Here is a 26,274-nt window from a genome sequence, read left to right as displayed (position 1 = left end):
GAGGTTTCAAGCCTTATTAACGGTTTTACAAAACGTTTTAACTCTCCATACGTGCCTTTTGATGAAATATAACCCTATGGGTATAAATAATGGCTTATGTTCACTTGAAAAAATAATTAATTCCACAAAATAGTAAGTTTGAGAGAAACACAAGAAATCCTATGGTCATTCTCCAGAATTGCTATCTGTAGAACCTAACATCTTGGTTGTATACTAAAGACAACTTTACGATAACCCTTTAGCAACAAAAGTGTAGGGAGGGGGGAGGAGATATTGTCTTAGGAAAATGATATAGTGCCTCCAAGTTATCTATTTTTTGTTTATATTTTGTGTTAACCTTGTTCTTCCATTATTACTTTGTGTAATATCCCCAATAGATCTTAGTAATGCGTTGCTACTAAACTAATTTTTAATATCTCAAAATATTTATGTTTCTTTACTCTAATTTATTTTATTTTTTCTTTATAATATATATACAACATTCTCCAAAATTCCCCAATTCAAAATAAATAATATCTATAACATAACATAATAAATACTATCTATTACAACACTACAAATCATAGAAGCTTTCAGCCAAAGGCTGAACTTAAACAATTCAAAAAATAACTAAGCAACATTCCCCAATTTTTTTTTAAAGGGAACATGCTGGACACAGGTAAATGAGATTCTATTTAGAACAGAATTTCTATAACTTGTCTGTAGATAGTATTTCTTCATACCGCATTAGTTAAATTTTTTTGGTACAAGTAGAAGGGTTCTGCTTGCCTGAAACCACAGGACGGACGTTAACACAAGTGGAAGTAGCAGATCCACTTCCCTTGTATGCGAGATCAATGTCAGCAACCACCACTTGTTGGCATGGTACACTCTTACTGCAAACAAGCTTCACAGCTTCCAATGTTGAAGAGGTTCCTGTAATGTTCTTGAAGCTAACATTGTTGATCTTAACATTAGAGGGAGACTGAAAACAAAACAAACAAACAAAAATTCCATCCAATAATTTGATATTAGAATCTGTAATTTGTTTATCCTTTTTTTAACTTCTAACATCAAAATGTGTGTATATATTTGTGATATTTATAATAACCTCATTTGAGCATTGATTGTTTGGGCAGTAGTTTTGATCAATGAGGATAGGATTGCCAACATTGTCCATGATAACATTCTCGAAATGTATACCAGAAGCAGTCCCAGAAGGGGAAGCAGGCCATGTTTTGATTCTAACACCATTTTTTGTATTGCTAAGAGTGGCACCAATAACTCTGATTCCTGAAACAGGTTGTTCGTTTTCGTACCTTCCAAGACTTCCAATACTGATGCCATGGCCAGGTCCACAAGTTACTTGCTTAATAGTAATATCTTGGGTTCCATCTCCAATGGAGATGCAATCATCACCTGTTCCAATATTGGCATCGGTAATGTTGATCTGAGATGACCGTCCTATGTGGATTCCATCAGTGTTGGGGCTATCTCCGGGTGCAGTTATGGTAACATGTTGGAATTGCAAGTTCTTGCATTCCAGAAGGTTGATATGGAAAAATTTGCTGTCCTTCGATGTAATGTCTTGGACTATTGAATTAGTGATGAAGTTGAACCTTATATTCTGTTCATGATTACAAGTTAGATAAATTAAACACAAAATATGAATGCTCAAGTTTCATTTAAATATTCACCTAAAAAAATGTCATATTTAGTAAAATGCTAACGATTCAGAAAAAAGTACAAATTGGTTTGTTAATAAATTTTTTAGCATCATTGAATCAACAAAATAAATAGGAAAAATGAAAAAATTATAAGAAATATTATCACATAACAACTTACAACCTAATGCGTTAATGAACGTGGTTGGTACTACTTCAACAATATCATCTTTTATAAATAATTCTTATCTTAAACCACATACACTTTGTCACAACTTGATGACATGTGCGATTGAGATTGGCAAACTATCACTTTCAGATTTAACCATAATTTTTTTTCTCTATCACTCATAGTCTCATTAGTGTTGTGCACAAAATGTTGTGTCCATACTCCATAGGCTTTCTCATATATAAATGTTGAATTACTTCCTTTGTGAGTTGTGACACATTTACCATATCATTTATATTATCTTTAGCATTCTCTAACATATAAATGCTTGAATTGCTTTTTAGTAATGGATAAAGCTTGTAAAGTTGTAGTGACTATATATATCTAAGTAGAAAATTATGGAAATGTAAATGCTAATTATTTTGAGATTTAAATCTTACAATAGGAAGTATGTCACAATTGTACTTTTTCGCACAATTATTTTTTTGCCATGCCATTTGTCCTTGGCCATCAAAAACTCCACCGCCTGACACAGTAAGACTGTCAATCCTTTCAAAAACGACCCAACCATCTTTCCCTTTGAAGGATTCAATGTCTGATGGGGCTTGTAGGGTGCCCTGAAGGTTAAACTCAATAGCACCTTTGCATGGACCCAACAAAGTCACTAAACCTAGTTTGTAAGTTCCCGTTGAAATCACAACTTTACTTCCTGCTACTACACATGCAGCTTTCCAAGCTTGTGTCAAAGCCTAAACACATTATGAAAAATCAAAATCAGCATATTACAATTATTTTTCATGTTAATGTTTTATCAATCTAGTCAAGAAACCAATTGGGTTTTAGTGTAAATAGAGTTTGAACCTAAGTTCTCTTATATGATGTTAAAAGGCTTTACGAATTAAGTTGAACACACTTTTCATGTTAATTAAGTATGGTTAATTGCACTACGTACACATATTTTTACCTGAGTGATATCGCCATTAGTCTGTGCTCCATATGATTTAACGTCAAAGACCTGCCCAGCATTGGTGGATGTCAACAGCAATAACAAGGAAACTGTTGCAATGCTAAAATTCTTTCCCATCTTATTGTTCTTCAATTATTTGCTTGCTATTGCCAATTTGTTGTACGGAATGATGAATACCCCATTTGGTTTGAAGCTATTTATACTTCAATACGTGAGCTCACCACCATTGAGCTATTCAACTAATGTTAACTAATTTTACGATTGAATTATGCTAAAAAACTTAAGGGATTTAATTCACTTTGCCTTATTTGTCAAGCTCTCATTCCCTAAAATCATTCCCCGAAATCAAATCCTTGACACAAAAATGACCATTAATGGTTAACTACTAAATCCAAATTCCTTGATTTTCTCTTAGACACAAATGATTGTTAGCGGTTAACCAAGTAAAAGAGTAATGCTAGAGATGCAAACTTTTTTAGAAATTTTTTTTACAAATTGCTAATATTGTGGGTGGTTATTGGTAAATGAAAAAGTGATGTTAATAATGAGCCTAGATGAAAATCAATATGAAGTTGGCCACATTAATAATTTATAAAAATATTATAAAATAGTTTGTAACTGTAGCATTACTCGAGGTAAAAATATCAATTTTAATAATGGGCGGCATTACGCTCATATAATGCATACATTAAACAAAAATAAAATAGGAAGAAGTGTGGCTATATTTAGAGAAATTATGGGGTTCTCATGGTGGACAAGTGATGTGGTCCACCATTCCAATAAAAGACTTCCACCTGTTTAAAATTGTGGAGTTTTAAATAAAAACTGAATACTAAAGATTATCTAATGCAATAACTCACTTGAATGGATATTTATGATATGGTCCCACATTTTACTTCAAAATTAAAAAATAACTCTCTCTAAAAATAAATAATTTAGGACATATGTTGCAAAATTGGACTTCAATTATAGAATCTAATTGGATTTTGTCTAAGCTTTACCTATTAATATATATATAGATTATCCAATTAAGGTAAGAAATTGTTATTTTGGTGTTTTAATATCTTTTGGTAATCTATCTTGCTTTAAGTAAGTCTACTTAATAGTAATAATAATAATAATTATTATTATTATTATTATTATTATTGTACTTCCATTTTATTTTCATTTTTAAGCTTAGGCAAATGAGTACACAATTCTTTTATCGGTTTATTTTCCTAAATTTTTGTTTTGAATTTTCATGCTTAGCAACGGTAGAAATGGAAAAAACTTTCCCGATCACAAATTTCCACTTCATGCTACAATCAATTCCAAAATATTATGTGGTACTTAATGGGTCCCAATATTGTTATGAAAAGTTACTTAGTAGTAAATATTACAAAGAATATCAAAGGAAGTGTTTTTTTTTTTAAGAAGAAAACCTTGAATTTTTGTTAAAAAAATTTAGTCATGATTGACAATAAGAACATCATAAAGCGTGAAGAAACATCATTTATCTATACCAATAAACCTCTAAGATTCCATTCAAAGGTCACTAGACAGAGGCCTTGTCCAAAAACTTTAATTCCTTTCATTTTACTGGACTATGAAAATAAATATTTTAAATTGATATGTTATAAGAAAAATATTTCTTAAGAGATAAGACATAAGGGTATCAATAAATTAAGGACAAAACTTAGGAACAATACCTTAAGTGCTATTTCTTAAGTTCCTCACTTAAGATTGAGCCATATGACTACTTAACTAAATTATGCATTTCTATTCCACGAGAAAAAATTCACATGGCAGAATCTTAATCGGGGAATCTAAGGAACAGCACCTAAGTACTGTACTTAAGTCTTGCCCATAAATTAGTACAAGTTTCAATCTCTTTCTTCTCAACTAACTAAAAAATACATTTTTATTTATTTCTCATCCTTCCAATTTTCTAACAAACACATGACAAAAAACTGAAATCTTACCCTCATTGATTAGTTTACTTTAAAGGAGCGTTTATTTTTACATATGGCCTCAAGTTTAATTACTTGAGCATAAGTGCACCATCTTAAACTTCCAAGTATTTCTAGATATTTTTTTCTTTCTATTTTTTTTTTAATCATTTTATTCAAGTTGGTCAAGTTTTCACATGTTACTAAATTTTAAACATTGTTTCAGCAAATTTTGAATTACATCCCATTACAAAAGCTACTTGTATCTTGCTAGTTCAATTACTGAATTGTAAACAAATAAACTATAAGCAATTGCTGGTTTTTCTATAGTTACCTAAACCCATGAAAGCTAATTTCTTATCACACAACCCAATACTGATTAAATGCATGGTATAGGTTTAGGGATTAATTACCATTAAAATAAAATAAAATGCCTAATCCAAGTAGCTATCTTTTGGCATTTAATCTCTTCTTTTATTTCCCTCATATCCCTTTTCCACCTATTATAATGCTTCAAATACATAAATATTTTTAATTAATAAAGAGAGGCCTCTCTCTTCCTCGTTTCATTCTCAGAAATTAGAATCACTTTGACAACAATTATAGATAATTTTTTTACTCGACTAATTTGCCAACTATGTAAGAAACAACTTTTTTAACATGGTTCCTTTCTCCTAAAACGGTTAAGGATGGTATATAAGAGGAACTCCCAAATATTTGTTCACTAGATGATGTTCACTGAAAAGACATCATGGGGTTTCTCGTTACATTGCAACGTCATGTCTTGGATTTCTTCTGAATTACCAAACATTACAAACCAAATTCCAAAAATAGCACAACATTTTTTGAATTGCTACTTTGTAAGGGATCATGTGAAGAGATTCGCAATTGGCGAGCTATTTTAAATCACCCATTTTTGCTACAACTAAATGAGCAAGGACGGAACCAGGATTCAAACTTAGGGGGAAGCCAAAGTTCTTTATTCAAGAATTTTAAAAAGTTGGAATATTAATACTAGAGGTTGACAACAATGCATTATTAGCATTATTTTCTTTTCTTTTTTTTAAATCAATGATAGATATTTATAATTAAGAGTTCTGTAAGTTAATTAACACATCTTGATAATTTCAAGGTCTGACTGAGGTTAGACCAATTCTTTATTATATCCATATTATAATTTTTTTTTAAAACCTATTTATTATTTTCACATAATTCTATACCTAATAACTTCATAATGCTATATATAAAATATTCTAAATAAAAATAAAAAAAAAACTATAGTTAAAAGTTTAAATCCATGTCTAATATTGCATTAATAAAAACAACTAAAATAATGGTTAATCAATATCATGCACTAATATTCAATGAGAAAAATAGTGGGACAGTTATTGGTGTCTTGGTTAAGGATTTTTTTTTTTTTTTAATAATTACTTGGTTAAGGTTGAGGTAGCATAAATACATGAGATCTTTTCCTTTAAAAATTTGTCATTTTGAGAAAGTAGTAAAAAATGAAAAGAAAAAGAGTTTTGTTAAACAATCACTTGATAATGAACGGTAACTTTGAGTTTTCAACTAATTAAATAATAAAGCCTTTCCCATCACTACATTAATTTAGCTAAGGCACAAAGTTTATTGCCAATAGACTAATCACACACATGCTCTAGTGGTAGTTTAGGTAAGGCACAAAACAGTAGATTGTTGTTTCACACGTGTATTACATTTATGCATGCATGCATGCCAAGTGTGTCCCAAAGTTAATGAAACATTAAAAATCAATAAAATTCTATCATTCAAAAAAAAAAAAAAAAATCCACGGGTTGTGTTGAAGAGTAGCAACTCTTTAAAAAAATAATTTTTTTTCATGGGTTGAGTTAAAGACACCAACTGATTCAAGTTACTGGTGACCCTAATTGGTGTTTGGATGGAGTGATTAGCAACATAGGAGTTGTCTCTATAACTATAGGGTGGAGTCATTTGAGAGGGACAAAGAGCTCTCAAATGAGAGGTAGAAATTGGATAAAGATTATTGGGTTTTTGTGATTTGTTTTGCTAGGATTTATAATTGATTTGTTATAATTTTTTTTTTACTTACACCATGTCCAAAGATTTTTTTTTTTTATTATCTGAATATGTTAATTGTTTTGTAGATTTTCTTTGTTAACCGGATTTGTAAATTATCCAAATGTTTAGCTAAATGTTTTTCTTGATATTCTTGGGACAACCAGACAAGGGATGATTTGATAATTTTTTTCCATTTTTGGTTTCATGGGTCAACTTGTAAATTATTTGGGAGAGGGGAGCCAAGTATATTAATTTTAGAGCCAAATTTTTTTTTTTTTAATATATATACTAGGGAATTTTTTTCCAAAGGCTGGCAGGGGCCATGGCCCCCCTCAGCCCTAAGGTAGTTCCGTCCCTGAAGAGAGAGTTTTGAATCAAGTATTTGATGATGTTTCAGAGGAGAAATTAATAGTATTGGAGTCACAGCACATGTGATAGTAAAGAAAACATTGTCTTTCAATTTGGCTAACTCTATATCCTTCCTTTCCCATCATCATAAAAATTAGAGACATTAATTTCAGATATTGTAATCAGGTAATAAATACTAAACATTTTGTAACTGTGGCACTAACCTTTTACTGTGTTATCACTGCATCGACTGTCTGACAAGACTTAATTTTTGATAACTGATATGTACTCTTTATAAAAAATTTAGGAGACATTAATTTGAAAAATGCTAAAAAGGAATGTATGTGTAAAATTGTGATACGTAGTATTCAAATGCTGCTTTTTCCTTCAATACTATTGGTAGCAAAAGCAACTAATAGTCATAATGCTAAGGATGTAAACAAATCAAGCTTTTTTCAAATATTGAATATTCAAACTTGGCTCAACAATAAATGTAACATATTTAGGTTTGGTTCAAGCTCAAACCAAGCCTACAAAAAATGATCGAACTCGAGCTCATAAAAAGACTAAAAGGTTAAGATTCGGTTTGGCTTAGCTTAATTTATTAGTCAAGCGAAGCTCAAATTTAATATCAAGATTAAATTTTAGCTCAATAAGAATATTATCAAGCACATTTGGTTTGGATAAGTGGTTCCAACCCTCAATTAATTAAAGGCTTAGTAAAATATAAGTTTATTTTTCAAGCACATTTCAAGCTTATAACCAAACTCATAAATGAGCCCAGACTCAACTTATTTTTATTGAGCCTTATTGTTCACTAGCATGTTTGTAAACAATTTTATTTACTTGGGCTCAGTTCGTTTATTAAACCAGCCTAAAACTAAGGCACAAGTATGACTTTTTCTTTTAGGATAATATTTCAAACCTATGAGTTGTATCATTTACCACCTTGCAAGGATAGAGCCAGGACTTAAAGTTAGGGGGGCAGCCTCGCTGCTCGCTGTGTGCAGCAATTTCGCCCTTTGACTTTACTGCTTTACCATTGAGAATTTTTGTGTAAAAATTTTTAAAAAATCAAGTTGTTTGTTTTGAATAAAAATAGGTTGTTTGGGCTTAATTTTTTTTTTTTAACTTTATTATTTGTAATTTTTGCTGTTATGCTAATTGTTTTTGGGCTTTTTTTGTTTTAGATTTAATCAATTAATTTTTTATAGCCTTTAAAAGTGAAAAATGATAAAACTACAAAATTTTACAAATTGCTAATGTGGTAAGTGGTTATCGATAAGTAAAAAGTGATGCAAGTGTGCGAACAACTAAGAATTTGCTACCTCTATAGTTTGTAAAAATGTTGTAAAAAAGATTGTGGTTATAACATTACTCTTAAAAGAATTGATGGCATTGTTAAGAGAGGGCAAAGTGTAATTTTATTGAACAAAATTACTAAAATTAATACCTATTAATAGACTAATATATTTTTTTTTTTAAATAGGGGGGTCATTGCCCCCCTATTCAATATATAGCTCCATCCTATTATACACCCATCTCCGATATTTTACCATGGATATTCATACCTAATTCAGACTCAGGGTTTTTTTAAAATGATTTTTTGGGCTCTTTAAAATTGTTAACAATATAAAGTGTGAGAGAAAGACTGAATAGTCTGTATATTAATGTGTGTATAATAATGTACAATGGAGAGCCTTATATAGGTTAGGTATGTGTGCAGTACAAGTAAAAGGAGTAAACTACAAGTACAATATACTAGGCTAAGCCCAATGAGCTAAACTAGTCTAAGCTATACACTAACATCCCCCCTCAAATTCGAGGTGGTAAGGAGAAAGCCAACTGGAGTTTGGATATAATATCTCGAAGACGACCAGGCGGGTGAGTCTTGGTAAAGATATCAGCAGACTGGTCAGCAGAGGACATGGAGAACAACTTGAGATTTCCTTTCTTGAGATGCTGGCGAGTGATGTGGCAGTCGATCTCAATATGCTTGGTACGTTCGTGGAAGACATCTTTATGAGCAATGTAGATAGCACTACAATTGTCACAATAAAGAGGAGTGGCAGTGGGCTGTGGAGCATCCATGTCAGCCAAGAGCCAGCAAAGCCAAACAAGCTCACAAGTGGTGTCGGCAAGGGCACGATACTCAGCCTCAGTACTGGAACGGGAAACCATATCCTTGTTGTTGCTGTGCCACGAGACAAGAGAAGCTCCTAACAGGAAATAGAAACCTATGATAGAGCATTGATCAGTTGGATCACCTGCCTATTCAGCATCTGAATAAGCATGAAGCTCGAGAGAAGATCGAGAGGAGTAATGCAGACCATGATAAAGTGTGCCTTTGACATATCGGAGAATCCGAAGAACAGCAACATAGTGGACAGAACGAGGTGCATCCATGAACTTACTAACCATACCTATAGCATGTGAAATATCCGAACGAGTAACAGTGAGATAGATCAAACTGCCAACCAACTGACGATAGCAAGTAGCATCGGATATAGGTTCACCGTCCAAGGGTGTGAGCTTTGCATTGTATTCTAAAGGAGTGGAAACAGTCTTGTTGTCGGTGATACCGGCTTTGGAGAGAAGATCGTAAGCATATTTAGCTTGGGAAAGATAGTATCCATCAGAGGATAAGGTAACCTCAAGCCCAAGAAAATAGCTGAGAGTGCCCAGATCTTTCATCTCAAAATGCTGACTAAGGAAGTGCTGAAGAGAGCGGATACCTGTAGAATCATCTCTAGTAATAATCATATCATCAACATAAAGAAGAATAAGAGTGATACCAGCAGAGGATCTTCAAATAAAGAGAGCAGTGTCATGAGGACTCGAAGTGAAACCCTGCTGAGCAACAACTGAACTAAAATTTTAAAACCAAGCTCAAGGAGCCTGCTTGAGGCCATAAAGAGCACGGCGAAGGCGGCAAACTTGACTGCCTGAGTGTGGATAGCCAGGGGGTGGTTGCATGTACACTTCTTCATGGAGGTCTCCATTGAGAAAAGCATTCTTCACATCCATTTGATAAAGAGGCCAACGGCGAACAGCAGCCACAGCAATGAGACATCTGACAGATGTGAGGTGAGCTACAGGAGCAAATGTTTCCTCATAGTCAATACCATACTCCTGAGTAAAGCCCTTGGTAACTAGGCGAGCCTTATATCGTTCAACAGATCCATCAACCTTGGTCTTGATCTTGTAAACCCACCTACAACCTACTACAGATTGACTAAGAGGCAAATCAACCATATCCCAAGTGTGATTCTTATGAAGGGCATCTAGTTCTTCGCTCATAGCTTGTTGCCAAAGAGAGTCAGTATGGGCCTCACGATAGGTGTGAGGTTCATAGAGGGTGGCAAGAGCAAAAGAGCAGTGATAATCAATGAGATAAGGGGGAGGAATGCTTACCCGAGTGGAACGATGAAGTTCAGGACCAACAGGAGACTCAGGAGAGGGTGGTGCCACAGGATCCAAGACAGGCAGGTCATATGCCGGAGACAGAATCGGAGATGAGTCGTCTGGAGAGGCAGTTGATGTTGAAGAATTCTCCACAAATTCAGGATAGAGAGGGAGGAAAAGATCAGTAAAAATAGGAGACTCTGAGGAAGAAGATGCAGGAAACTGCTAAAGACTCGTGAAAGGATGATGTTCCCAAAACTCAACATGACGAGAGACACGAAGGCGATGAGAAATGGGATCATAGCAGCAAAACCCCTTTTCAGACACACCATAACCAAGGAAACAACAGAGACGAGTACGAGGTTGAAACTTTGTTCGTTCATGAGGAGGAAGAGAGACAAAGCAAGCACAACCAAAAAACCCGAAGAGAGTAGTCAGGAGTTTGACCATAAAGAAGCTCAAATGGTGATTTGTTGTGTGTAGTTGGTGAAGGAATACGATTAATGGTGTACACAACAGTGAGTGCGGCCTCACCCCAAAAGCGCTCAAGAAGAGAGGCAGAAATGAGAAGGGTGCAGACAACATCAAGAATGTGACGATGTTTTCGTTCTGCACGACCATTTTGTTGAGAGGTGTAAGGACAAGACCACTGAGGAAGAGTACCATGACTGTCTAAAAAGGATAGGGAAGATTTATCATTATATTCTTGAGCATTATCTAATTGAAAGATTTTAACGGTGCGATTGAACTGTGTTTCAATCATTTTATGAAATGTTTGGTAAATAGACACAAGTTTAGACCTATGGTGAAGCAAATAAATCCAAGTATATCGAGAAAAATCATCCACAAATATGACAAAATATTTAGATCCCCCCTCAATGGGAACAGGTGCAGGACCCCAAATATCAGAATGTATAAGATCAAAAGGGGCAGAAGAAAATGAGTCACTTTTATTAAAGGGCAATTTCGTTTGTTTGCCAAAATGACAAGAAATACAATCAAATTTTTGAAACTGAACTGAACCTAAATGACCTTGAGAAGCTAACAACTGAAGACGAAATAAGGATGGATGACCAAGACAAGCATGCCATAGATCAGGTGAGGAGGTGGCAGTGGTAGCAGCTGCAGAAACAACTTGTGAAGGAATCTTCAAGTCATGAACCTCAAACATGCGACCAACCTTACGGCCTGTCCCAAGCACTTGACCCGTCCGGGGATCCTGCACATCCACACCATGATTAGTAAATAGAAGATCTACGCCTAATTCATAAAGTTGACCAACAGAAAGCAAATTGAGGGATAACTTTAGAATATGAAAAGTGTCACTAAGGGATAAACAAGGAGAAGAGATTGTTCCTTTATGACTAACAGGCATAGGAGTTCTATCAGCAGTTTAAATGGTGATTGGATGTTTTAAGGGTGCCTTATCAGAAAATTGGGATTCATCAGGAGTCATATGGTTACAACATGCAGTATCAAAAAACCAAGGTTATTTACCTGAGGTGACAGAAAGAGCAATGGAAGTGCAGGATAAAACCTGTTGAACAACTGCCTCAATATCAGCCGTAGTAAGTGAGGAAGCCAAAGATGGACCTGTAGGAACCGATGGATCTGAAGGACATACAACAGCTGCTTGAGGAAGAGAAGTTTTATTCTGCTATTGCAAAAATTTCTGTAGTTTGCGACAAACAGAAATGTCATGGCCTTTGGCACGACAAAACTTGCAGTAAGTACCTTTCGAAGACTGAGAGGTGGGATGCCCGGAGTTTATTCGTAGAGGAGCAGTGAATGCAACAATGGGGGGCTGTGGAGAGGGTGCAACCAATACATGATCAAATGATGACATGTGATAAGTAGGCCAATGATTCTCCTCAGAAATGAGCTCCTTTACTGCAGCATCAAGAGAAGGAGTAGGAGACCGGCTAAGCAGAGAAGCCCTAGTAGGCTCAAAATCCTCACGTAAACCCATCATGAAGTGCATAAATTTACGGCGATCCCGATATTTGACAAAAAGCTCAATGTCCTTAGAACACACCAGTGGAGGATCTACAGCAGACAATTGTTCCCACATAGTAGAAGTCTGAGAATAAAAATCAGAAATAGACTGACCTATCTCTTGGCGCATTTGATAAAGTTTTGATTCAATGTGGAACTCCAAGCTTGAATCATTAGTGCAATTATAGTGATCGGCCAAAAATTTCCAAGCAGCCTCAGCAGTTTCAAGACGAGGAAGAAGATTATGAATGGAGGGTACAGAGGTATTGATAAACCAAGAAAAAATCTTACTCTGAATACTCTCCCATTTCTCTAGGCGTTCTTCATAATCATCTGTTGTAACAGCAGTCTCGGAAGACTCTTCAGCTGCTGTGGCTTTGGACTTAGGGTTTGGTACTGGCTTAGGAATTGAACCAGTCACATATCTCCACAATTTACAACCCTTGAGAAAGACAGTCATATTTTGAGACCATGCATGATAGCTAGTAGGACCATCCAACATAATGGTGATAGGACGTATGATATCTCGTTCACTTTGTTGAGCCAAAATGAAAAAAGTGACCAAAAAGTGTGATTTAGAGACCTCAAATGCAAAAACGGAGCCCAAAACAAGAATCTACACGAAAAACAGAGCAAGACAGGTCTTGTTGAAATATTTTGACTTGGTCAAAGTCAACGTTCAACGGTCAATGGTCTGGTCAAGTCAACGGTCAACAGATGATGTGTGCTGACGTGGCCGTGTGACATCACCCTAGGACTGATGTGGCAGTACGTGAAAAAGAGAAGGCGCATGTGAGCTCGTGGAGGCCATGTGTCCTAGCGCGTGAGGTGCGTAAGGGATATGGACAGCGCGTGGAGGCGCGTGGCGACACGTGGAGCGCGTGCTCGTGAGGCAGAAACTTCAGCCGGCGCATGGGGGCGCGTGTGAGGTAGTTTCTGGCCGTTCTTGGTTGGGTTTTGCTCGGGATTATTTGTTCTGTCACTCAATGCCTTTGCTTTGACAATTGGATGAGCAGAACGATGAGATCCGAGATTTGCTGGGACTGTGGGCGTGACGGCGGTGACTTGCTTCTGACAGTGACTACTGGATGAATGCGAAGGTAGCGGAAGAACGCCGGAGATGTCCACAGGAACCAGAAAGTCAGAGGAATGGCTCTGATACCATGTTAACAATACAAAGTGTGAGAGAAAAACTGAATAGTCTGTATATTAATGTGTGTATAATAATGTACAATAAAGAGCCTTATATAGGCTAGGTATGTGTGCAGTACAAGTAAAAAGAGTAAACTACAAGTACAGTATACTGGGCTAAGCCCAATGGGCTAAACTAGTCTATGCTATACACTAACAAAAATAATAATATTCCTTCTATAGTTCTATGTCAATGTTTGCCATTTCTGCACCTCCTTTAACTCTTACTCTCTGTCTATAAGATCCAATCCAATCTCTTCCCTTTTAGTTTAAACACACACACAGATAGTATTAGTAATGAGAGAAAAAAAAAATTAAGAATAAAGTAATTGGAAAAACTTCAGTGGCGAATTGAGAAAAGCTCTAATTGGTTCGTAGTTAACAATGTTGACTTTTTCTAGGACCAACTTCATTTGGACTTAACTTACCTCGTAATTCAGGCTTTGATTGTCTAGATGTTTTTTTAGAAAATGCATTGTTATTAGTGATAGGCCCGTATGTTGCGCACTTAAAAAAAAAAAAATTGGTAAATAATAATAATAATAATAAACTCTTAAGTATTTTTATTTAAAATATTAGTTAAAAGTAATAGTTTAATAAAAACATAATAATAATCCTAAAAAATAAATTGTTGTTTTTGCTTCCAATAATTGTTAATCAATAGACATTATCAGTGAAACAATGAATAAATTTTTACTTGTATTATTTGGGTTAATAATATTAAATAAAAGATCCACGAAAATCTCTTAATATATTAACTTTGTTTATATAACACTTAGAAAGATTCTATATAAAATTTGAGACTATAATACGATATATATAAAATTTTAATATCACATTATTTATATCATTCTTAATTTAAAGGAAAGAAAAATACATGATAGTAAAATTTATTTGATAATGAAATACAAATTATGAAGAAAATGAAACATCTATAAAAATGTTTTCCTTTAAATGTAGAACGTTAATTTTTACCAAGTATGTTAGTAGTGAGTTTTAATAAGAATATATGAAATATTACATAACCATTTTTTAGGAGGTTGCACTTTTATGAAATGAAGATAAAAATTTCTTATTTGAAACATGAAAGGAAAGTGTTTAATAATTTAAGCATGAACATAAAAAATTATAAACCAAATATTGGATAGAAAAATGTTTACATAATTATTAGAAAGTTTCAGATACATAGTAAATTCCACAATCATTCAAATAAGAATAAACATATCACAATTGTATAAAAGTTATAGAAAATAACAAAATTGAATATCACCCACTAATCAAAACACCAAAAGAAAAAAAAATCACATTAACATCAAAATGATAACAACTTTTTTTAAACAATAAAAATACATATATCAATATTTTGCATCAAACATCGTTCAATCTTAAATTCCGTATGCAAAAACCAATATGTAAAATGAAAAGTATTAAAGCAAATAAGAGATGAGGTTAGAGATTAGTAGTAAAATTGTGTGTGTGAGAGAGAGAGAGAGAGGTAGCTTTAATAGTAGAGAACCCAAAAAAAAAAAAAAAATGCAATTGCGAAACAAATTTCTCATCGAAATTCCTAAGGTTGTTGGTCATAAGATGGATAAAGAAAGAACATATTTATATCTAAAAATATATATAGGAAGAGAGAAAAGAAACTTATTCGCTAAAAAAGATAGGATGAGGAAGATGAAAGGTTGGGGAATATAATGTGTTAAGTTTTAGACCCTTGGAAAACACAATATGTTTAACCTAATTAATTAGCCAAGTAGTTACTTTGATCAATTATGTAAACCTAGGTTAAACATTCATCACACATATCATGCACAACGGAAAAGTAAATAACACAATGGTATGATGATTCAGGAAAACCAATGAATCAACTCATTTCAAGGTAAAATACCTAGGAGGAACTATCCCAAGAGAACAATCCATTATATCAAATTGAGATTTACAGCCAAGAAAACCAATTCATAGTAAATCTAATACAGTTACTAAATTGGGCTCTAAACTCCTCAAAATTCTTTTATCTAGATTTGCTCTCACGTGAACCTCTAGCTCATGTCTTGATCTTCTACACTTGATAGCTGAAAGCTTGGCTGCAACTTAACTCCACCGGAACTAGCAATATGGATTTGATCTCTAGTAGGTGCTTGATAGGGTTAGAAGGTACAAAACCTCACAAATCTTGCAATAGTAACTCCCAAGCCTTTAAAAACGTGTATTAGGATTTTCCTTTTATACCTAGTAGTGTTGGACTCAAACCCTAAATATTTCACGGGCTATTGGGCCTTATTTAAAATTCTGCAGAATCACAGTTCAATCATTCGAGCCTTCTCTTCAGTTGATCGAGCTTAACAGATTTTGAATTCTTCTTTCGTCAACTTAAACGTTCTTGAAACTTGACTTGTAATTGCTAAAATAATGATATGATATAAAAGCAAAACACTTCCTATCAAAACCCAAAGCAAATATATATATATATATATATATTTTTTTTTTTTTCATGTGTCGAAAAAGTGAAATAATAATAATAATAATAATATGACTTCCAGGCTTATTTTCTAACCATTATGTATTTACGTTCCAAAAAAAGTTTTTTTTTTTTCTTTAAATCTCTATAGATAGTCATAGTATCTAATATATAATATTTAGTAGATAATTAGATTACATATATATTACTCAATTAACATATTTTTTCAACAAATAACTTTTTTTTAGAACAAAATATTTGAATAGCCTTTGGAAGGGAAATAGTTAGGAAAATAAATAGGCAAATAACAAATTAAGAATTAGTGGCAATAAATAAGAATATATATATATATATATATATATGAACTTTGTAAGGACCTGGTCTGAACTTTTAGCCCAACAGATGTATGGACTTAAGCCCAAAGCAATAAATTTGTAGAGAATGGGTTGGAAAACTAGGCTTTAGTGAATTAATTAACTGGCCTATAGATTTGAATGACATAAAAAGAAAGAATAATAGATGTTCACTAAAGAAAAAAGTCCCTAGCCAAGTCCGATTGATTCTTAAATATTATTCTCAAAGCTTTGCTACAAGTCTGGTTCTAGATTGCTACGGTATTTCTTCCCTTTTTCTTTTCTCTTTTTTTTTTCTTCCGCCCCCCTTAGAAGGAGGGTCTCTCCCATTATATAGCCCCCTTTGAGTCATCTTGATACCACACTTGTTGATCATCTGAGCCCTCACTTGAGTACCTGTCCCATCAGACACCCACTTTGGCTTTCTGTGAGTTGCGGTTGCCAAGACAGTACTGTTCAGGGGTCTTTTCCACATAAATGTGGCCAAAAAAGTTGCTGCAGTGCATTCAATGAGATGGTAGCAGCTTTCCCTTAGATATTTTTTGGGGTTTCCTTCTCTCTTGCACGTTTCTGGGGTATGTCCTTGTCATTGATGCATCCTGAGAGGTCGCCTTGATCATTGGATCCTATGTTTGACCTATTCTTAGCTGGTCCGAGGAGACACTCCTCCTCGGACAACCTTCCCATCCATGTTCTGTTCGTAAAGTCTGACTCAAACCAATTTGTACTGCTTGCTTGTCTTCGGAGTACTTACCTCCTCGGATAGGACCCAAGGCCCAGTATGTGATTTGGGCCCTTAACCCCACAAACTTAAATACCATAATAAATAAATGCATTTATTTCATTCAGAATTTTAAGTTATATGCCACGTGTCTAGTATTATGGCAAACATATTGATATGTGAAAATAAATTTTTGACATGTGTTATTATTTGTTCATATCATACCAATTAAATATAAGAAGTTGCCACATGTCATTGTAGTATGCTTTGAAAAGGAACAAGTGTCATTATAGCATGCATCCACCAGTTTTAGGATCCAAATTTTAAAGTATATTATAATTTCTTATTATTGTCACTCACATTCTCTTTTGAAACAACGGTTATTCTCTTCTCTTGATTTTTGATTCTTTCTTGCAACTTTACTTTATATTGATGAATCATTGTGATTTGAATAACTATTTTGGGTTCATACGTTTTGGTGTTGTATTTTTCAGTTCCCCATCACAAGTACTCTCTCTCTCTCTCTCCAATAAAATTTAGAGAATAAATTATACATATTCAGTGTAAGTTTGATATGCGTTTTGATTATCATAATAATCTCTTTTAAAAGAAAGAAGAATTTGAATAATTTATTTAAATAAAAATTATACAACCCAATTTCTATTATAAGTAACAGGTGTATTAAAAAAAAAAAAAAAAAACTCATGGAAGATACAATAGATAACAATTGGGTACTCTATGTGACCCACTGGTATATCGATGTCACTTCTTTAAAATTTCTCTAGGTTCTTCTGAATTATAAGAAAAAATTTCATAAAACATCTATGGTTAAAGGAAGGAAAGAATTTATAAAGAATCACATAGAATTTTTTAATTCATATGGAATTTGTTAATTTTTTTTTTTTTTTTATTGTACTTGCTTCTCATAAGATTGGGTTAGAAATTGGAAAGGAATTAATAAATAATAGTTTAGAAAATTCAATTCTACAAAATATTGTCCATGAAACTATTATTGAGTTTCTTCAAAATGAATTAATGTTGTATATGAAAATAATGAATACTTTTAAATTATTCTCTTTCAATACATTGCTTACTTCATATTTGAGTGTAGATAATAGAAATCAGTTACATGTTGATGCTTAAAAAAATTAGTTACATTATCAATAAACATTTTATTTAAAAAAAAAAAACAATAAACATTTGATTTTTGTCCATAACAATAACTACAAAAATAAAATTTATATATTTACATTCTTATTGAAGAAAAATATTGTGGAAGCACGGGTCAAAAGTTAGTGTGAATAAACCAATAGACACCTTTTGGTATATTCAATATGAAGAGTTACAACTTTTCAATAGAGACTTTTGGGTATATCAAATTTGAAGGTGACCACTCTTCATTCTGCCACATGACTACATAAATTTAGTATACATTTAAAAATACTAAATAGTTGTGACTTTTCATTTTTCACTAGACACTTTTTCAGTTAATAGGCACATTTTCGGTCAATATGCACCTTTTGACTTTTCGTTAACTACTTCTTATTGCACCACATGACTATATAAATTAATATCATGTATACATTTAAAAATACAGAACAGCTGTGACTTTTCATTTTTCAATAGGCACATTTCATTCAATAGGCACCTTTTTGGCCAATAAACACCTTTTGGTATATCCAATATGAAGGGTTATAACCTTTCAATAGAGACTTTTTAGTATATCAAATTTGAAGAGCTATGACATTTCAATAGGTACTTTTTGGCATATATATTCCAACATATCTTATATATACCTATATATACAACACAGACTAAACTAAAGACGCAACATTATGTCTTTTATTCCTTCCTACAAAAAACTAATAAATAAAATAACATTGCTTTCTTCTGCCTAACTAATAAAACTTTGTGTCATTTCTTTCAATATCATTTTTTTTTTATTTCATGCATTTTTTATTGCTATTCCTACTAAAAAATAATGGTTTTTTTTTTCTTGAAACTCATTCACAGCTATTCCTGTGCATCACACGGGTTAACGACTAGTTTATATATATAAACCGAAACCTTAAACTTTTTTTGATATCTCCAGATCTTACCACATCATTATCATTTTTTTTAATAAAATTATTTTTGTTTAGTCCAAACTTAACAAGGAGTGAAACTCTATCTTTCTAACAAGCTCAACTTAAACTCAAACATATCGTATCATTTTTTTTTAACAAAATTATTTTTATTTAGTTCAAACTTAACGATGAGTAAAACTCTATCTCTCTAACAACTCCAACTTAAACTTAAAATCAAATGTTGATAATTTATCTACAAATTTGCGAAGTTAATCATGAACACCATAAAAATAGTGCAAACCCCAGTATTTTTTTTTTTTTTTAAAAGCCGAGTAGAGGTATAAGCTCTTCTTCTATTATTTTCTTCTCCTTTACTTTGTTAAAAAAATATATATTATTTTATGGTTTTTCATGTATTTTTTTAAAAGTAATTTTCGCATATGAACCACCAAACTCTCTTTAGTTATTTTTTACAATATAAAAAAGCTTGCAATAAATGAAATTCAAGATTGCTGCTACTGCATATGTCTTTGTTTCACCTCATGATATGAAAGTATGTTAATTTCTTGGGCAGAAAGGTTATACACGATATATTAAGAGAAGGTATGGCTTTCATTATTTCAACATGGGCGCTTGCTCAACATTTTTTAGCATGGGCCACATGTTGATAAGGTTCGTTTAAAGTTTAGACCCATTAAAATTTAAAATTTATTGTTTTATGGGTTCGTGTACTTTTTTTTGTTATATTTCTCTTTTGAATAGTCATATACTTTTTTGAATTGTTTCAATAACTTATTCTTTAATTATATATCTTTTTTAGAATTTTGGAAGTTTTAATATCTAAATTTGTGCAGTCTCACACACACACACACACACACACACACACACATATATATTATCTATAATTTGTAGGCTTTGAATCTTCTGATTCCTTTCAATAATTATAGCCATGGATCATTCTTTTGAATGTAATCCATCTTTCTCTTATATTTCTCTATTGTTTAGTCATATATATTTTGTTTTGTTTGAATAATTTATAATCAGTGAATCATCTGATTCTTTAATATTTTTTGGTCTTTCAAAAGTTTTAATATCTGAATTTTTGAGTTATTTTTTTGTAGTATCTGAAACTGTTTGACAAATTTTTTGTAAGCCATTATACGTTCATGCAATGACTTCTTTGTCAAATTGTAACACAAATTGAAGTCATACAAGAACAAATCATGTAATAGTGTAGTTTTTTAATCAATTTAAGATTTTATAAAATTATTTTAGTCTACCTCATAAATAGGTAGGTTCTCCTACATAGCACGGGTTAGCAACTAGTATATATATAAAAGCAAAGACCTCTTGTAGGAGTGCATAAGGTCCTGCGATATGGAGCTCTAATTTTTCTTTTAGCTTTTTTTTACCTCTTTTCATTAAGTTTTCTTTACTGTTACTCAAAATATCACATTAATTTATTTTTACTATTATTTCATTCATCTCTCCTTAATTGCCTAAGCTTAAACCACATATTTCTCTCTTCTTCATGTCTTTTAGCATACCCACCATTTTAGTATTAAAAATAAAAGCAAAAAAAATTAATGACTAAAAACTAATCAGATCAATAAGGCCCTGGGGAGATAGAGAAGCACGAAATTTTTGTGGATTGTTAAACGAAATTTTACCATTACTAATATGTTGGGCATACACTTATTTCATGGTATGAAATCTATGAACACAACACAAATTAATTGATTTTCATGGTCATGTTACTCTCTTGCATTTATTTTTGATTTCATAATTTTTTTTAATAATTAATTTTTACCTTGAGAAGGCTACAAATGTGCGGTGAAAGAACATTGGTATTCTTCACATGCCTTTGGTATCTCAAAACAAAGATATGCCTTGGACGTATTAAACTTAGAGAACTTTTTTGTTTAAGTTATATTATACCTACGTAACAGTTGTTCTAACCTTATATAGCTAAACATGAAGCAAAAATTGATCTTACCTTTTTGGAATTGAGGGTTAAGACAAGGGATATTGCCATTGTTACATTGTATATTGGCAAAAGGCTTTGAGTTATAGCCACATAAGATTTTTTGAGATTATGCAGTATGTTAACATTTTTCTCAATCAGCTTAGCAGTATCACAAACTAATTTTAATAAGATATCCATTGACAAAATTTATGCTTTAGAGATTGAAGTTGTTAGGCTCTAAAAGTTTAGAACAATTGGCAAACCATGAGCACAAACTTGTCTAGATATAGATTACTAAGTCTATAAGTATGATTAGACAATGCTCAAGGTATTGCAAGTCAAAATACAAGAACAAGGAAGCCGCAGGTTCAGGAAATTCAAAATATGCTAGGCTCGACTGATCAAGACATGGATCTGTAGAATTTTAATTAAACCCAACAACCCATTAAGCCCATCAAGTGATTAGGGTTTCTATTTCACTAAGTATTTAAAGGAAACTCTAAGGCATGTTTTGTTAATGACTTTGAAGCTTCTCTTTTGAGATCTAAAAGGTGTTGTGCCTTCTCCATTAAAAGTCACTATCAGAAATCATTCTCATACCATTAGAACTAGTAAATCTAAAGTTGCTGCATCAAATCAACTATAGTTGATGATCTAAACCTTTAAGTGGAGTTCTCAAAGTCACAAACATGCGCGTTTGTGTGCAATAGATTCACAATAAAAGAGTCTGTAGATTTGGAGCTGCGTGTGGTCACATGACTAAGTACTGCATGAGGTAGCAATAGATTTAGGATTAAGTCTATTGTAAAAACTTCCATTCTATTAGTGAATTGTTGTCTTGTGGATTGTTTAGGTTAAATCCTCCCCAGATTTTTTACCTTGAAACTAGATTGTTTCATTGGTTTTCCTGGGTCATCACATCTTGTGGTACTTACTTTTCCGCTGTGTTTATTGCATGTGATGAATGTTTAACCTAGATCTGAATTATTAAGTAACAACTTGTCTAATAAATTAGGTTAAACAAACCATGTTTTACAGGGGTCTAAAATCTAAAAGAAGTCATTTGTTTAGTGCATTCTAATGTGCATTCGCCTGATGTTATTTGCAAAATTGGGACCATAATGTTCATTCCTCGTTCTTCGGCCTTACACTCATTTACATGAAAACTGTGTATATCTCATTGTTTATACTTGGGCTCTTTAAATTACTTCGTTATTTATTTGTTTTCTTTCTTTCTTTTGTCTATGTCTAAGTTAAGGATGATAAGTACGCAATAAGAAATAAAAATAAAAAAAGCCAAAATGGAAGACAATGGAAGACAAAATGATTAAGATTTTCAAATCTGTGTAAAATCCTTCCAAATTATATTCATTTCTATCAAAGAGTACTTGAAGAAATTATTATTAATATTTATACTTGCTAAGATTTACTTGGAAATTATTCCATGAAAATTTAAAAAGTTATATATCGGATAAGCTTTTAGTGTTCAATTGAAGGTGGGAAATTTTTACCATGTGGTAATTAAACATTTTTTTTCTACTATATGGGTAAATTTAATATGGTAGCTTTGCTTTGATATAAATGAAAGCTATCTTGCATTCTCATATCTAGGATTGAATATTGGAGAAAATATTAATATTTGTTGTTACATTGTTCAATTTTCTTTCCTACATAGTTTGTCTCTCTATTTTTAATCTTTAACTCATTGTTGTAATAAAGAAAACTTTATCACTGAGTCATTAGATAGTTTAAGTAGGTTGATCTTGTTGTATATATAGGTATATACAAGGATAGGTTGTAATAATGATGTTTGAGTTTGAAAAATATTGTTTCATAAAGTGAAAATTCAAATTTTGGAATTTTCTAAGTGAAGATTCGAAGTACAGCATTTTCGATCGATTGATATTCAAAGTACAGCATTTTCGATCAATCAAAACTTTGGCTTGATCGATCAAAAATGGTAAAAAAATAATCCTGGCGTCTCTAGATGTCTCGATCGCTGTTTGATTGATCGAAAAGAGCACTTGATCGATTGAAAGTAATTTTCCACAGATCAAAAATCATGAAACGGGATTTTCTGTAGAATTTTCTGGTGACTATTTAGAAAGGTTGAAGAGGTTTCAAGCCTTATTAACAGATTTATGAAACATTTTAACTCTCCATACATGCCTTTTGAAGAAATATAACCTTATGTTCACTTGAAAAAATAACTAATTCCACAAAATAGTAAGTTTGAGAGAAACACAAGAAATTCTATGGTCATTCTCTAGAATTGCTATCTGTAGAATCTAACATCTTGGTTGTATCCTAAAGACAACTTTGCGATAACCCTTTAGCAACAAAAGTGTAGGGAGAGGGGAGGAGATATTGTCTTAGGAAAATGATATAGTGCCTCCAAGTTATCTATTTTTTGTTTATATTTTGTGTTAACCTTGTTCTTCCATTATTACTTTGTGTAATATCCCCAATAGATCTTAGTGATGCGTTGCTACTAAACTAATTTTTAATATCTCAAAATATTTATGTTTCTTTACTCTAATTTATTTTATTTTTTCTTTATAATATATATACAACATTCTCCAAAATTCCCCAATTCAAAATAAATAATATCTATAACATAACATAATAAATACTATCTATTACAACACTACAAATCATAGAAGCTTTCGGCAAAAGGCTGAACTTAAACAATTCAAAAAATAACTAAGCAACATTCCCCAATTTTTTTTTAAAGGGAACATGCTGGACACAAGTAAATGAGATTCTATTTAGAATAGAATTTCTATAACCTGCCTGTAGATAGTATTTCTTCATACAGCATTAGTTAAATTTTTTTGGTACAAGCAGAAGGGTTCTGCTTGCCTGAAACCACAGGACGGACGTTAACACAAGTGGAAGTAGCAGATCCACTTCCCTTGTACGCGAGATCAATGTCAGCAACCACCACCTGTTGGCATGGTACACTCTTACTGCAAACAAGCTTCACAGCTTCCAATGTTGAAGAAGTTCCTATAATGTTCTTGAAGCTAACATTGTTGATCTTAACATTAGAGGGAGACTGAAAACAAAACAAACAAACAAAAAATCCATCCAAGAATTTGATATTAGAATCTGTAATTTGTTTATCCTTTTTTTAACTTCTAACATCAAAATGTGTGTATATATTTGCGATATTTATAATAACCTCATTTGAGCATTGATTGTTTGGGCAGTAGTTTTGATCAATGAGGATAGGATTGCCAACATTGTCCATGATAACATTCTCGAAATGTATATCAGAAGCAGTCCCAGAAGAGGAAGCAGGCCATGTTTTGATTCTAACACCATTTTCTGTATTGCTAAGAGTGGCACCAATAACTCTGATTCCTGAAACAGGTTGTTCGTTTTCGTACCTTCCAAGACTTCCAATACTGATGCCATGGCCAGGTCCACAAGTTACTTGCTTAATAGTAATATCTTGGGTTCCATCACCAATGGAGATGCAATCATCACCTGTTCCAATATTGGCATTGGTAATGTTGATCTGAGATGACCGTCCTATGTGGATTCCATCAGTGTTGGGGCTATCTCCAGGTGCAGTTATGGTAACATGTTGGAATTGTAAGTTCTTGCATTCCAAAAGGTTGATATGGAAAAATTTGCTATCCTTCGATGTAATGTCTTGGACTATTGAATTAGTGATGAAGTTGAGCCTTATATTCTGTTCATGATTACAAGTTAGATAAATTAAACACCAAATATGAATGCTCAAGTTTCATTTAAATATTCACCTAAAAAAATGTCATATTTAGTCAAATGCTAACGATTCAAAAAAAAGTACAAATTGGTTTGGTAATAAATTTTTAGCATCATTAAATCAACATAATAAATAGGAAAAATTAAAAAATTATAAGAAATATTATCACATAACAACTTACAACCTAATGTGTTAATGAACATGGTTGGTACTACTTCAACAATATCATCTTATATAAATAATTTTTATCTTAAACCACATACACTTTGTCACAACTTGATGACATGTGTGATTATGATTGGTGAACTATCACTTTCAGATTTAACCATTATTTTTTTCTCTATCACTCATAGTCGCATTAGTGTTGTGGCACAAAATGTTGTGTCCATACTCCATAGGCTTTCTCATATATAAATGTTGAATTACTTCTTTTGTGAGTTGTGACACATCACTATATAAAATTTATGCCAAATCATTTATATTATCTTTAGCATTCTCTAAAATTTAAATGCTTGAATTGCTTTTTAGTAATGGATAAAGCTTGTAAAGTTGTAGTGATTATATATATCTAAGTAGAAAATTATGGAAATGTAAATGCTAATTATTTTGAGATTTAAATCTTACAATAGGAAGTATGTCGCAATTGTACTTTTTTGCACAATTATTTTTTTGCCATGCCATTTGTCCTTGGCCGTCAAAAACTCCACCACCTGACACAGTAAGACTATCAATCCTTTCAAAAACGACCCAACCATCTTTCCCTTTGAAGGATTCAATGTCTGATGGGGCTTGTAAGGTGCCCTGAAGGTTAAACTCAATAGCACCTTTGCATGGACCCAACAAAGTCACTAAACCTAATTTGTAAGTCCCTGTTGAAATCACAATTTTACTTCCTACTACTGCACACACAACTTTCCAAGCTTGTGTCAAAGCCTAAACAAATTATGAAAAATCAAAATCAGCATATTACAATTATTTTTCATGTTAATGTTTTATCAATCTAGTCAAGAAACCAATTGGGTTTTAGTGTAAATAGAGTTTGAACCTAAGTTCTCTTATATGATGTTAAAAGGCTTTACAAATTAAGTTGAACACACTTTTCATGTTAATTAAGTATGGTTAATTGCGCTACACATATTTTTACCTAAGTGATATCGCCATTAGTCTGTGCTCCGTATGATTTAACGTCAAAGACTTGCCTAGCATTGGTGGATGTCAACAGCAATAGCAAGGAAACTGTTGCAATGATAAAATTCTTTCCCAT

General features: G+C 32.6%; 1 protein-coding gene and 1 pseudogene across 1 annotated transcript; both read right to left on the bottom strand.

The window, feature by feature from the left end:
- Positions 1-499: 499 nt before the first annotated feature.
- LOC115987496 (exopolygalacturonase-like) lies at positions 500-2,933 on the bottom strand. The gene is made up of 4 exons (XM_031111071.1): positions 2,777-2,933; positions 2,253-2,561; positions 1,091-1,606; positions 500-964 (listed from the first exon to the last, which is right to left on the bottom strand). Exons 1-4 carry the CDS (start codon positions 2,894-2,896, stop codon positions 731-733), a joined length of 1,179 nt encoding a protein of 392 aa, XP_030966931.1. The 5' UTR covers positions 2,897-2,933; the 3' UTR covers positions 500-730.
- Positions 2,934-24,082: 21,149 nt separating this feature from the next.
- LOC115987819 lies at positions 24,083-26,274 on the bottom strand (annotated as a pseudogene).

The sequence above is a fragment of the Quercus lobata genome, chromosome 4 (genome assembly GCF_001633185.2).
Source record: "Quercus lobata isolate SW786 chromosome 4, ValleyOak3.0 Primary Assembly, whole genome shotgun sequence".
Classification (NCBI taxonomy): domain Eukaryota; kingdom Viridiplantae; phylum Streptophyta; class Magnoliopsida; order Fagales; family Fagaceae; genus Quercus; species Quercus lobata.
The sequence above is the reverse complement of the archived record's forward strand: the minus strand, read 5'-3'. Positions and strand labels throughout refer to the sequence as shown.

What these genes read in the sequence shown, in the direction of transcription:
- LOC115987496 (XM_031111071.1), bottom strand. Translation starts at nt 2,896, where the DNA reads ATGGGAAAGAATTTTAGCATTGCAACAGTTTCCTTGTTATTGCTGTTG. An exon ending in ATTGTGACATACTTCCTATT is followed by an intron (nt 1,607 to 2,252) that starts GTAAGATTTAAA and finishes AATCATGAACAG; the next exon opens with AATATAAGGTTCAACTTCAT. An exon ending in ACAATCAATGCTCAAATGAG is followed by an intron (nt 965 to 1,090) that starts GTTATTATAAAT and finishes TTTTGTTTTCAG; the next exon opens with TCTCCCTCTAATGTTAAGAT.